The sequence below is a fragment of the Manis javanica genome, chromosome 16 (genome assembly GCF_040802235.1).
Source record: "Manis javanica isolate MJ-LG chromosome 16, MJ_LKY, whole genome shotgun sequence".
NCBI lineage: Eukaryota > Metazoa > Chordata > Mammalia > Pholidota > Manidae > Manis > Manis javanica.
In genome coordinates, this window is record NC_133171.1 from 54,213,313 (window position 1) to 54,227,303 (window position 13,991).

A 13,991-nucleotide genomic window follows, 5' to 3' on the forward strand; every position below is an offset into this window, starting at 1 on the left:
TCTCAATTACCTCAAAATGGGGGAAAGGGACATTAAGCAAAGTGAAGGAAACTATTCTTTATAAGGGGATTTATTGATGCTTATAACTGTAACATAGGAGCGTCTGGGCTCTAATCCAGGCTTTGAGGCAAAACAACAATTACGTTCCATTCTCCCCTGCACACCAGAGAATAAGCATTCCTCTGAGCTGTGCAAGATGGAAACCCTCCTCCCCTCGGTCACGTGTCTCAGGGCTCTGGGAGCACAGCCTGCTGCGGACTGCAGCATCACTCCCGGAGGAGAGGAGGGGCGGAGGAGGGGGGAGCTGCGTCCAGGTGCCACTCCAGAGAGTCTCCTCCCACCACATGGCCCCGAGGGCGCTGCCCTTGACTGCTCTGGGCCACAGGATCGCAGTAGGCAGTGGGTACAAGAACACCTGACTTGATTCCCCTCAGGCTCAAAGGTACACTCAGCTTCTCCCAGGCAGAAGCTTCTAAAAGGGTCTGTGCGGGCTCATGGGCCCTGACATGGTTCTGTTAAATGCTGGCTGCACCAGGGCCTCCTTACCATAGCCCCCACCCTCCACTGCTCAAATTTCCCTCAGGCACCTCAGACCAGTTCAGGGCTGTCTCCATCCAGTCCTCTGGGGTTCCATGATTTGGTAAGCAAATGTTGCTGAGGCCTGTGTGCAGCCCAGGCTTCCTTACTGGGCCTGGCTAGGGCTGGAGGTTATCTACTATTCTGGGGGCAGTGGCATAATTTCTTCTCTGGCCAGGATAGAAAACTGAGGCTAAAGGTATCTTTCTCATGGAACATGTTCACTGAGGCAGGGCCAGCAGAGTCTGCCCCCATTCGGGCTGAGCGATGGGAAAGAAAGGATGTTTGGCCTCCCATTTCCTTTACAACCACACGAGGCCTCAGGGACGTCCAGGGCAGCCCACCCAGCATGGCCACAGCACATAATCCCTGCGGAGCTCTTAGAGACCTCGCGCCAGCACAAGTCTATCAAATGATTCCAGTGAGCAGCTGAGGTAGAATCCCGTGGCCCCATGTCGAGCCTTTGATACACTGGGAACGGAGAACTTAGGACTTGGTGTCTTTTATTTTATTATTTTATTTTATTTTTTAAATTTTGTTATCATTAATCTACAATTACATGAAGAACATTATGTTTACTAAGCTCTCCCCTTCGGACTTGGTGTCTTTTAACACACCAGGAAGGAGGGAAGTGCGTTTGTGGCTCAGTCCTGCATGTGGACTAGATCTGAGGGGCTCGGGTCTGTCTCGAAGAAGCAAACTCCGGCCGGGGTTGGGAGGAGGGCCCAGGGCCCAGGGCCCAGCAGTCAGGAAGCTGTGCTGTATGCTCCTCAGTGCCAGGCTGTGCTGCCCACCGTCCGTCAGTCTGTCCAGAGCAAGGCATGGAAGGGCTGGAAGGGGTGTTTAAACGAGGAGGTGCTCCCCCTCCACCAGCAGGCTCAGCAGCAAGTGCCACCCCTGTCACTCAGGCTCAGTAGTGAGGGGAGGGCATCTGAGGGCTGTGGGGAGAAGGCTCTACCTGGGGTCTTCAGGTCCTCTCCCGTGCCAGCCCAGGTTTTCTCTCTAGGCTCATCGCTTCCTAGAAAAAGGACACAGGGAAAATGACAAATCATTTCTAAGTCTCTACCTGGACTTCCCGCCCCTCTGCTCCCCTTATTTCCACTGAGAACATTCCCCAAAGCTTCATCGCCCTGGACAGCCCTGAGCAAGCAGCTAGGCCCCATTACAGCCAAGCTGACACTTAGAAATTGGAAATCTCTATGCCAAAAGCCAGTTAAAGGGTTTCTTTATTATGCAAGGGTATTTTGCAAATGGAGAATTGCATTTGCAGAGCAGTTGCTAAGAGTGTTTCAAATATTATTGGTTTACAAAAGTCCAATTAATATTTGGTTTTTCAGGAAGGGGGAAGGGGTGGTGTGGCCTCCAGTGTGTTGAATACAGTTGTGCAGGCTGTGCACGGTACAGGGATATACTGCAATACTAAGGGGTAGGCAGTCCAGAGATATACTTATATCATTTGTACAGTTTTCTATGTGTTATTTATACAGTTTTATAGCTTTGTATGTCATTCATACAGATTTCTAGCAGCTGACAGTCAATTGTTTGAACAAAATCAGTACGTTATGACAATCTTCCGACAACTGGCAGTCAGATTCTCCAGGAATGGGTGCTGCTTTCTTAGTGAACAAGGCATTGTATGGGGCTAGTGTTGGCCTTGACTATGACCAGCAAGAAGCTGGTGGGGGCAGAAGGACGTTGGGCCAGTGGGGCTCAGAGGTCATCACAGCATTCCAGGACGGGGCCGTGTCCAGTCTCTGGAGTCACCCTGGGGAGTTCCACACCTCAGGACAGCTGTACTCCGGGATCCGGGCGGGATGAGGCCTGTAGGTGACCCAAACTGTCCCGGAAGTAGAGAGCAGAGACAAGTCGAGTGGGCAGGGAGCAGATCTAGAAGTGAGAAGCGGAGGAATCACATGAGAGGAGAAATGAGACAAAAAGGGGGAATCAGAAAACCTGAGTTTCCAGCTCTCCTCCACTTGCTGTGTGACCTTGAGCAAGTCACTTGCCCTCTCTGGGAAACTACAGGAAGACCTGCGGACAAAGGCTGGGATGTGAACTTGCAGGTTCTTGGATAATTTTCAAATCTGTGTCATTCTGTGGCTTAAACCCTGTGATGACTCTTCAGCACCGCAGATGAAGTCCAACCTTGCTAGCATGGCACCCAAGCCTGGCTGACCTACTCCTGCCATGTCTTCCAGCTTCCAAGTACCTCCAGGTGCCCCTCCCTGACCAAATGGAAACAGGCACTAGACCCTGTGACTTCCGGCTCTCACTCCAGCCTCCCAGGAGGGAATAATACTCCCTCCTGGGAGGCTGTATCATTTAGCACTCAACATGAAGACACTGCACAAACCACTTAGATTCAGATCCTGGCTCCACCACCTACCGACCATGTGACTTCAGGCATGTTACTTTGTGCCACAGTGCCTGGGACATAATAATTACTATATAAATTTCAACTATTACCATTACATCCACATCAGAATAGAGGGAAATTCCACAGTAATGTAAAGGAGGGGCTCTCAAGCGGTGGAAATTTGGGAAGTCTGACAGACTTGGTGGCAGTTGGGAGGATCTGAGCAGCAAGTAGCCAGATGGACCTCCGCCTTTTCCATCTGTAGCCTGTAGGCAGTCTCTCAATTTCTCAGTCTGTCTTTTTACTTCGAGGTCAGTTACATAACCAGACTCACGTTCACTGAATTCTTAGGAGAGGAGAGAAAAGGCCAGCAGAGGAAAGCACGGCTAGTGCCTATATCTAGCCATCCTCCAGGAGAAAAACATACCCAGCAAAACTACTGGCCCTGGAATGAGAGGCACAGGGAACAGACTCAAGCCCAACCTGTAGCCTAAGCAGAGCTATCACAACCAACTCTCAGACCTATTGGAAAGAAAAAAATATATATGTATTTTTTGTAATCCACTGAGATTGAGGGGAGGGGTGGTTGTTTTGAGGAGATGTCTGCTTTGCCTGCCTAACATTTTTAAGCTTCTCTTTTCTACCCCCTACCCTGGTTTTGAAACTGAAAACAGTGAATTTGCATGGACTTGCTAAGGATCATCAATTGATAAATAAATCGCCTCCAGGCAGTTTTGCAATCTGTTCTATAAATCGCAGACAGATGTGTGACCCACTGACGACAGTGTTCGCCACAGCTTATGAATGTTGTTTTGTTTCCATCACAGCCTGCTTCTTCATAAAGCACCTTGACTCCTAGCAGTTTGTCAACTAAGGGAGCTCTGGCTGAATTGCTCTGTTCCCAATGCTCCGACGCCTGGCCCTGGAAACATCAGAGTCTGGGTCTGGCTCCCAGCCCCAGGGGAGCCTCCGCCCACCCCCCATCCCCACCTACTGCAGGCCTGCCAATGGTCTTATGACCAGACTTGACCCTGAACTCCTGAAGACAGAGACATGGACACTCAGAAGTTAGGGAAGTCTTAGAGCTGGAGACCAAGGACAGAGCAAGCCTAATCCCTGGCTGCACTGATCCCATGACCCCCAGGGACCAGCAAATGCCCGGTGGGTCCTCGCCCTCCCTGCCAATCCTTTAATCTAGAAAGCGACAGGTGGGACTGCTTCATTTCCTGTGCAGCCCTGAGAAGCTCTTTCCCACCATTCTGCTTTGCACCACCCACCAAGTGCCTGTTGCCCAGCCTCTGAAGGGGGCCCGTGGCCTCCAGCGTGAGCCTCTGACCCTCGTCTGATATATCCCTTCACCTACCCAGGGACTGCCACCTGAGGCAGAAGCAACTGGAAGGATGCTGCTTAGATTGATTTAGGGATTTTTCTGATCAATAAAGGCTTGAAACAAATTAAATAACAGTGTGGGTCTGCTCCTTTCAGAGAATATTTGATAGTCCAGTGAACTGATACCTGGCTTGGTTTGTGTTTAAGGCTGGCATTTTTAATTTGTTAGCTTTTATACGTACATGCACGTATCTTTAAAAACAATATTATGGTTCAGTAAAAAAATGGAGACTTGGTTATAAGGGGCTTGTAGTTTGGCAGAGTGGTAGGTTTTATTCTTATTTTTGGTCTAAAATTCAATTTTGGGGTCAACTCCTGAAAGTTGGGGATTGAGTTTAATTCATCTTTGATATCTCCAGAGCTTGAAAGAGTGCTTGGCACATGAGAGGTGCTCAGTAAAAGCTGGTTGATTAAATCAAGGATAATATAATATACTCAAAAAGTCATAAGAAGAAGGCCTGCATTGAGGGCTTTTATGTGTGGCATGGCAACAGTTTAGAGCTCTACCTGTTGAGGGTCCTGTGAGCACACAACTGTCTAGTTTGGTTTTTTAAGTATAGTTCTGTTTAGAAGCAGAGTGGTAGCTAGTTAACCTCTGTGAGTTAGATGACCATAATATTTATTAATTTTATTGAGTGCTACATATTGCACTGTGGAACGACTTACATATTGACCTCATTAAACTCTCACAGCAACCTTAGCAGTTGGTATTATCCCTATTTTACAGATCAGGAAATAGAGGCTCAGAAAGATCACATGTCCTGAGTATGCTCACTGAGTGAGATTGTGGCAGCGCAGGGATTTTATGTTGGGTGTGTCTGACTCCAAAGCCCAGTTCCAAACGCCAACTGCTACTGATTTTCCCTCTGCCCCTTGTAATCTTCCTGCTTCCTGCTTCCTGTTCCCAAATCAGCTCCTTCCTACGGAATTCAAGAAAAAATTAATAATGCTCACTGAATTTTGCTGCCTGTTTTTTTGGATCGTGGATGTCTTGGGAAGCCTCTTCTGCTGCCACTTGTCTTTTGTTTGTTCTTCTTGAATACCTTGCTCACCCAGTTGGGGTCTTCAACAGTGTTCTCCCTGGGCAAAGAGATGTAGTAAATAGATTGTTAATGACCTTCCCTGTGTCCTCCACTGTCAGGGCTCTGCTCCAGCTCAGAAGGTAGACAGACACATAAATGCAATGGTTCCCAGCCCTGGCTGAACAGCAGAGTTCCCAGCAAACTTTTACTTTGTAATCAGTGAATATTTATCTAAGTAACATCATGTCAACTAGTCAACAGAAACTCAGTTAAACCTTTATACAGGTATACATCAATGAAAAAGGTTTAAATCATGTGAACAATATGCATAATTTATGCCCAAGCACAAAAATCATTAAATTACGCAAACTCTTTCAAAGAGTTTTATAATTAAAATTATACTTAATGTGAGCAGGTATGTTTTAATATATTTGATACGATATGGAATGGAAACATCAAAAGTAAAATTGCCCCAAGCCCTGATCTCCCAAACCTGCAGCTGTGGCCACAGAGAAACCCAGCCACTGCCAGAGCTACCCAATGGCGGGTTGCATGGGGGTGGGGGAGCATACCCTTGACCCACCCTCTCTTTGACCCACCCTCTGATCTCCTGCTGGTGTCTTCCACTGGCTAACCCAACTGGCATCCAGCTTCAAGAGAGCCTGGCAACATGGTCCCCAGGGAACATAAAAAAAGTACAGATCTCCTGGCCTTTCATAATGACTGCAAAGATAACAGTGGAGTGCTTGTTACACCACCCAGACAAGTGATGTGCATTATAAAAAAGATTTTCTGGGGACAATCTGCAACATAGGAATATAAACCCTTTTATCATGCTATGAAAATAATCTGGATTAAGGAAGGCCTTTGATAGACTCCCTCAATTTATACCACACAGGGGCTACCTAAGGCTGGAATGTAGCATGTCTGCTAGCTCTCTTGAACTGAGACATTACCAGAGTCAGACATTGGGGGAGAGGTACACATTCCCCCACTGCACTCCGAGAAGGTGGCTTCCCCACTGTACACAGCAGGGAGATGGAGAGAATGAAACTATCAGCATGAACAGGCTCATTTTGCACCCACTGCCCCTACTGAAGAAGAGGGAAGGCAGTTTGTGAAATGTAAAGGGGTGGACTGCAATCACACACACAAGAAAAGGATCCCAGTGTTCCCAGAACAGCTGAAGAGATGGAAATATCACTTAGCTGGACCCCCTCCCCCTCACCAAACAAAAGAATGTGTTCCCAAGTAAGGAGAAACTTACATTGCATAAGGCTTGCTGGCAATTTCTTTCACATTAACCAGAGGCATGGCACTTTTCGGATTTGAAGTGGCAAGGGGAGCTACAGCCAAAAATAAAAATACAAGGGACATGAGTGAGATGAGTGGGGAAGGAGTTGCCATTTTTGAAGTAGCAATAGCAAGCATCAACAATTCCCTCACAAAAAGCAGCCATATTGGGGAAAGTTTTCAAGAAAATCCCTCACAGGAGTCCCAGCCTACCACCACTTGGTTTCTATTAATAATAGAAAATATTAATAATTTCATGACCATTGTTCTTAAGGAAACTCTTGGCATATTTTCACCGAGTATGGGGGGTACATAATATATGAAGGCTAATATGTAAATACACGATACATGTGAATAACAATAATATAGAATATATTTAAATTATTCTACTTGAACTTTTTTCATTTGGGGGCCAGTTGGATATCCCTGGCTCTCCCAAATCTCTTTGCGGTTCCTTTGTTTATGGATTTTCCTAGGACTTTTTGCAACAGCCTCATCCCCAGCAACCTCATGGCCATCATTAAATGACTTGATAACACCAACCGCTGGGGAGGTTCTGTTCTGCCCAACTCTCTTGGCCTGCGATGTCACTGTTGAGGCTCAACTGGAGGCTCTGACAGGGTTTCTCAACCCCAGCACTACAGGCTTGAAGAGCCAGATAATCCTTTGTTGTGGGGGCTGTGTGTTTAGCAGCATCCCTGGCCTCTACCCACTGGATGTTACCCACTGGGTGACAACCCAAAATGTCTCCAGATAGTGTCAAATGCCTCCTGGGGGTAAAATCGCCCCTAGCTGAGAACCACTGGATGGTCTGTCCTCCTAATCCACCCCTGATATGAGTGAGGAAGGCCGACTCAGGGCCCAGGATGGCTCAGGCACCTGGAGAAGGCTACCTTTAGGCACAGGTGTGAACAATATAAAATAAATGCTTTTTATTTAACAGGAAATAAGAGAGCATGTGAAATAGTGACCAATTTTCTGACTCTTATTGTCCTGATGTTTTTGTCTCTTTGTGATTAAAAGAATTAAACCTATTCCAGAGAAAGGAACTGGGCTATTGTTTATCATAACTGTGGGAATCTAGCTGACAGACCAGGAGGACCCTACAACCTGGCTTCTGTCCCTCATTCGGGCCTCCCTCCCTTTGCCCTCTCCCAGCCTATTCACAGTGGCCGAACAGGTATCCCCTTCATCCCAAATGTACTTTGTACTTTCCTTCTCTGCTCCAGGACGTCAAGAAAAACCAAAATCTGAAATGCTCTTTCTCTCTATCCCATCTCATCCTATCCCACAAACCACGACTGTCAAAATCCTACCCATTTCAACTCTTCTGTCACCTCCAAACAGCCTTCTTTAAACCCCCAGAGAGAAGTGATCTTAACCTTTATGAATACCCCCAACACTCATTAGTGATATAGTTCTTATTAATTCTTTTTTTGTATTTTGGAGCTTGGCATCCATGTCACCCCTCTGCTGGAGGGGAGATTTCCTGAGAACGAGGAATTGAGAACTGTTCATCTTTGCAGCCCCTAAAATGGTGCTTCTCAAACTTTCTGTAGTGAAGATTTGGTTTTTTAAAAGTCTAATTTACAGTTCATAATGGACCAGTAGTTTTGTGAAATACAATACAAATCAATCGGTAGGAAAACACCAAGCTCTTGGATGTCATGGCACTATCTCATTGCTACAAACATTTCTAAACGCTTGCTCTCAGTCTGCGCTCATTTCATTGTGAACCAGTAACAGACAGTTTGGGCCCTGGCACTGGTCCTCCAGCCGCTCTTTGAGGTGTATTGTGTGTATTGTCAGGGCTCAGGGACTTTCACAATAAAACCCTCCTGTACAGAGGCTTTCAAATGTGAGCAGGCAAAATAATTACCTGGAGCGATTGTAGAAAAAGACAGATAGCTGGATCCCACCCACAGAGTTAGTAGGCTTATGGTAGGGCCTGAGAATTTTCATTTCTATTAAGTTCCCAGATGAGGCTGTCCCTGCTGGCCAGGGACCCACACCTCAGAAACCATAGGACTAAAGAAATGAACAAATGCTAGGTATACTGCCCCCTTGTGGTGGCCTGTTCTCATAGCAGGTAGTGCCGCCAGAGCTAACTGCTAAGTTCACCACGCTCCCCTATAAAGCAACAGGCAGCAGCTACCATATTGTTGCATGCTTGCCAAGGGCTCCAGACATGAAGGAGCCTGGAGGATCCTGTACCTTGGGGCTGTTCTGGGCCCAGTTCTTCCACAGGTGGCCGTGCAAGTGACGCTGAAGGAGAACACTGGGGCATTTGAGGTGCCCCTACAGCTGGAGGCCCCAAGGATGGCGTGGGTGACAGAGATGACCGGTGGGGTGCAGATCTGGGTGCTGACCCAGTCAGTTGTGCCTGCTGCCATGGTGACACAGGTGACAGCCTGGGTGTTGAGCTGTGCGGTATGTTCCCGGCTGAAAGTGATGTGGGGGGCCGGTCAGTAGGAGAATGTGATGGTGATAGGGCCAGTGGTGATGCAGGTGACTGCTCAAATGGAGGGACAGGCAGCAAAACAGACGACTCTACGGGCCACTCACATGTGAATTCAGGTGTCTGCACACGTGGAGACACAGGTGGTCCATGGCCACCCCATCCTTCCCCTTTGGGAGCCCATTGCATGTGAAGGTGTGTGGATTCTTCCGGACTGGCCTGCTCCCCTTGGAGGCTTGGTTGACTGCGTTCAGGACACTCATTGCCAAGGGCAATTTCTATCTGGCAGTACACTTCTACCCGGGGGAAAATCACTCTCTTGGAGGGAGAATTAAGGTAAGCAGCATCTAAGGAAAACAACAGCATGGGGTCACAGATGGTATTACTAACCCCTGGTATCAGCTTGGCATTTGCAAAAAATGATTTCCCAGATTATTTTAATAAACAACATTAATGATTTCAATGGCCTTTCTTTATCTACTTGAATTTATATTGAGTATTTGGTTATTTATTGATTCATGTATTCAAGGATTATTTATTCAGTGTCTATATGTACCAGACATCATACCAGACACTGAGGGGACAAAAACAGGTGTGATGGTTCCTGGCCTCTTGGAATTTATAGTCTAGTGTGGGGGCAGGTGCTCACCACCTAAATAATCTCAAGTTCTAACCAAGGCAAGTTCTAGCCAAGAGAGGCACATGGTACCAGGACAGAGGGAAACAGGGAGGGCTTAATCAGGAGGACTCCCCTAAGGGTGTGACATTGCCGCTGAGATCTGAAGAGCAAGCCAGCAGTCCAGGGGGTGGTCAGTGGGATGGGGAGGAGCATTTCAGACATAGGGAAGAGCATGCGCAGAGGCCACGGGTTCAAGGGAGCATGAGGAGGGCCTGAGAGGTCAGTGTGGCTAGAGCAGGGGTGGGGGCACTGCGTGGGGAGATGGGGCCGAGGAGGCTGCAGGGCCAGACCATGGGAGAACTTGTAGGTGGCATTGAGGATTCCTGGTTTTCATCGAGGTCATAAGAGTCTTATAGTCAGGGAGGCGTTGCATTCGCCCTGGCTTTGACAAGATCACTGTGGCTGCTGTGTAGACACTCACTGGAAAGGGCACAGGTGACCCAGGAGAAACCTGTCAGGGTGCTATGGAGAGGTGTTGAGGGCTTGCACCAGGAAGGAGATAGAAAGAAGTAGAAGGTTCTGCTTAGAAGGTAAAATAAGTGAGAATTGGTTCCAGACTGACTGGGGGAAAAGGGAAGGTAGGCAGACTGTACAACTAAACGGATGCTGATGCTATTTGCTGAGAGGAGCCCACATTGGGGATGGGCCTGGGGAGGAGTGGGTGAGCACAGGTTGTGAGTCTGTTGTAACATGTGGGTTTTGGAGTGCCTTTGAGGTGTCCAAGGAGAGATGACAAATGGGCAGTTGGATATGTGGGTTTGGGTCCCAGAGAAGAGATGAGGGTTTGGAGGTGTGTATTTGGGAGCCCCCCTACGGATGGCAACTGAAGCCAGGATGGTGGCTGTGCAGGTGATTCCCCAGGGAGGAACATGCAGTGAGAAGAGGAGCAGCAAGGACTGTGGGGAGAAGGGGGTCCAGAGCAAGTTTTTTACGCTAGGCAAGACTGGGGTGGATTCAAAAGATGCTGGTGAGGATCCAGTTGAGAGGTGGAGGTTGGATATATAAAAGGGAAAGGGGGTAATGGATAATTTGGGAATCTTGAGATGGGGAAAGGGTCTGAGCACAGGTGGGGGTGGGCTTCAGGCGGAAAGAGGGACACTTCCTGTAATGTGCTGGGAAGGAGGGGGACAGGGAGAGGAAAGTCTGTATATTTGATAGCACAAAATTGAGAGAACTTCCCTCTAATAGCTCTGGTTTTCTCTGTGCAGTTGGGCAAGGTTCTGTGCTGCTGATCAGGGAGAGGGGAAGGTTTGAGGTGGTATCGCAGAGGATGAGAGAGTTAGTTGGCCAGACAAATACAGCATGATTCCATTTGGTATAGAAAACCACAAGCTAACTCTCAAAATCATATGGAAATACAAAGGACCTAGAATAGCCAAAACAAGTTTGAAAAAGAACAAAGTTGGAGAACTAAGACTACTTCATCTCAAGATTTATTATAAAGCTACAGTGATCAAGACAGAATGCTATTGACAAACATGGAGAAATCTATCAATGGCACAAAACAGAGTCTAAAAATAGACCCATGACATATATAGACAACTGACTTCAGTCAAAGATGCCAAGCCGTTTCAAAGGAGAAAGCACAGTCTTTTCAACAACTAAGGCTGTAGCAATTCAATATCTATATGCAAAAAAAGAACTTTGCTTTTTACCATGAATCATATTTAAAATAAACTCAAATGGATTTTAAACACAAATGAAAAATCAAAAAACTATAAAAGTTCTGGAAGAAAACATAGGAAAATACCTTTGCATAATCATGAGTAAAGCAAAGATTTCTTAGATGAGACATGATTCAGAAAGGAAAAATATTAATAATATGAGCCCCGTCAAAATTAAAAACCCCTTTTCAGAAGACAATGTTAAGGAATTGAAAACAGGAACCAAAGACTGGGATAAAATATTTGCAAATCATATTTCTGGTAAAGGACATTTATCTAGAATATATCAAATCTCTTAAATAAGAAAACAAACAATTCAATTTTTAAAACGGGCAAAAGAGCCAAATGAGAGAGCTCCCAATGGCCAAAGCTCGAACAATCTGAGCAACAAAATAAATTAATTGAGATTGAATAATAACCCAAGATATAAAACAGGTATCCATCAGTCCATAGTGATATGAACAAATGATCAAAGAAGCACATAAGTGGGGGAGAAGAGTTCCAGAAGAATTCCAAATAATTTATGTAGATACCCTGCCCTTAGAGAAGTGGAGCATACTCCCCACCCCTTATGTGTGGGTTGTGTATAGTGACTTCCTTCTGAAGAACCAGTATAGAAAGGGGGAGAAAGAGCAATTCTACAGTGGACAAACCTGATGAACACACTACAGCCAGATGATCAAGGTCAGCCTGATATGTCATGTTACTAGCATGTGCCCTTGATACAGCATGATGGCACTGTGGTCTTCCTCCCTAAAACCCATAACCCCAGTCTAATCATGAGGAAAACATCAGACAAACCCCAATCGAAGGACATTCTACAAAATATCTGGCTACTCAAATCTTGCCAATGTCATTAAAAACAAGGAGAGTCTGAGAAGCTGTCACAGACAAGAGGACCCTGAGGAGACATGACTCAGTGTAATGTAGTACCCTGGATGGGATCCTGGATCAGAAAAAGGACTTTGGGTGAAAACTAAAGAAATCTGAATATATGGACTTTAGTTAATAGTAATTTATCAATATTGGTTCATTAACTGTAAGCAATATACCACACTATGTACCAAATTATATACATAGCATACTATAACATCTGACAAATGTGAGACATAATAATAGGGAAACGTAAATTGGAGTATTTGGAAACTCTCTGTACTATTTTTATACATTTTTTTCTGTAAACCTGAAACTACTCTAAAAAATAAAACTTATTAAAGACCTAGGTGGGAAATGAGCAAAAAAGTTTAACAGACACTTCACCAAGGAAGATATATGGATGGCAAATAAGCACATGAAAAGATGCTCAAGATCATTACTCATTAGGGAAGTACAAGTTAAAATCACAATAAGATACCACCACACACCTAATTGAATGGCTAAAATTAAAAAGACTGATCATAGCAAGTGTTAGCAAGAATTTGGAGAACCAGAACTCTCATACACTGCTGTTGGGCATGTAAAATGGTACAACTGCTTTGGAAAACAATTTGGCAGTTTCTTAAAAGTTAAACATGTATTATGGGTATATGTGTTAGTATATACCCTAAAGAATTGCAAATAGAATCTTGAAGAGATATTCACACTCCCATGTTTATTGCAGCATTATTCAGAGTAGCCAAGAGATGGATGAAACCCACATGTCCATTGATGGATATAGAAAATGTGGTTTATACACAGGATGGAATATTACTCAGCCTTAAAAAGGAAGGAAATCCACACACCAGTAAGGACTGCCACCATCCAAAAGACAAACAACAAATGTTGGCGAGGTTGTGGAGAAAGGGGAACCCTCCTACACTGCTGGTGGGAATGTAAATTAGTTCAACCATTGTGGAAAGCAGTATGGAGGTTCCTCAAAAAGCTCAAAATAGAAATACCATTTGACCCAGGAATTCCACTTCTAGGTATTTACCCTAAGAATACAGCAGCCCGGTTTGAAAAAGACAGATGCACCCCTATGTCTATTTACAATAGCCAAGAAATGGAAGCAACCTAAGTATTCATCAGTAGATGAATGGATAAAGAAGAGGTGGTACCTATACACAATGGAACATTATTCAGCCATAAGAAGAAAACAAATCCTACCCTTTGCAACAACATGGATGGAGCTAGAGGGTATTATACTCAGTGAAATAAGCCAGGCGGAAAAAGACAAGTACCAAATGATTTCACTCATATATGGAGTATAAGAACAAAGAAAAAACTGAAGGAACAAAACAGCAGCAGAATCACAGAACCCAAGAATGGACTAACAGTTACCAAAGGGAAAGGGACTGGGGAGGATGGGTGGGAAGGAAGGGATAAGGGGGGGGTAGAAGAAAGGGAGCATTACGATTAGCATGTATAATGTAGGGGGGGAGCATGGGGAGGGCTGTGCAACACAGAGAAGACAAGTAGTGAGTCTACAGCATCTTACTACGCTGATGGACAGTGACTGTAATGGGGTTTGTGGGAGAGACTTGCTGAAGGGAGGAGTCTAGTAAACATAATGTTCCTCATGTAATTGTAGATTAGTGATACCAAAATAAAAATAATAAAAAATAAAAAAAAGGAA

The 13,991-nt window shown here is 45.6% G+C and overlaps 1 protein-coding gene across 7 annotated transcripts in view; it reads right to left on the reverse strand.

Moving 5' to 3' along the window:
- Window positions 1-1,073: 1,073 nt before the first annotated feature.
- PNPLA1 (patatin like domain 1, omega-hydroxyceramide transacylase) overlaps window positions 1,074-13,991 on the reverse strand; it is a 47,794-nt gene continuing 34,876 nt past the window's right edge. The window contains exons 6-11 of one of the 7 annotated variants that reach the window (XM_017648842.3): window positions 8,851-9,441; window positions 6,611-6,689; window positions 5,276-5,401; window positions 2,358-2,463; window positions 1,535-1,594; window positions 1,074-1,381 (exon numbers count right to left, since the gene is read on the reverse strand). In XM_017648842.3, the coding sequence (XP_017504331.1) occupies window positions 1,544-1,594; window positions 2,358-2,463; window positions 5,276-5,401; window positions 6,611-6,689; window positions 8,851-9,441 (953 nt within the window). In that variant the 3' untranslated portion in view covers window positions 1,074-1,381; window positions 1,535-1,543. Of the gene's footprint in view, window positions 1,595-2,357; window positions 2,464-5,275; window positions 5,402-6,610; window positions 6,690-8,850; window positions 9,442-13,991 lie in introns of all 7 variants that reach the window. The other 6 variants (XM_017648841.3, XM_017648843.3, XM_017648840.3 and 3 more) reach the window with 6 other exon arrangements.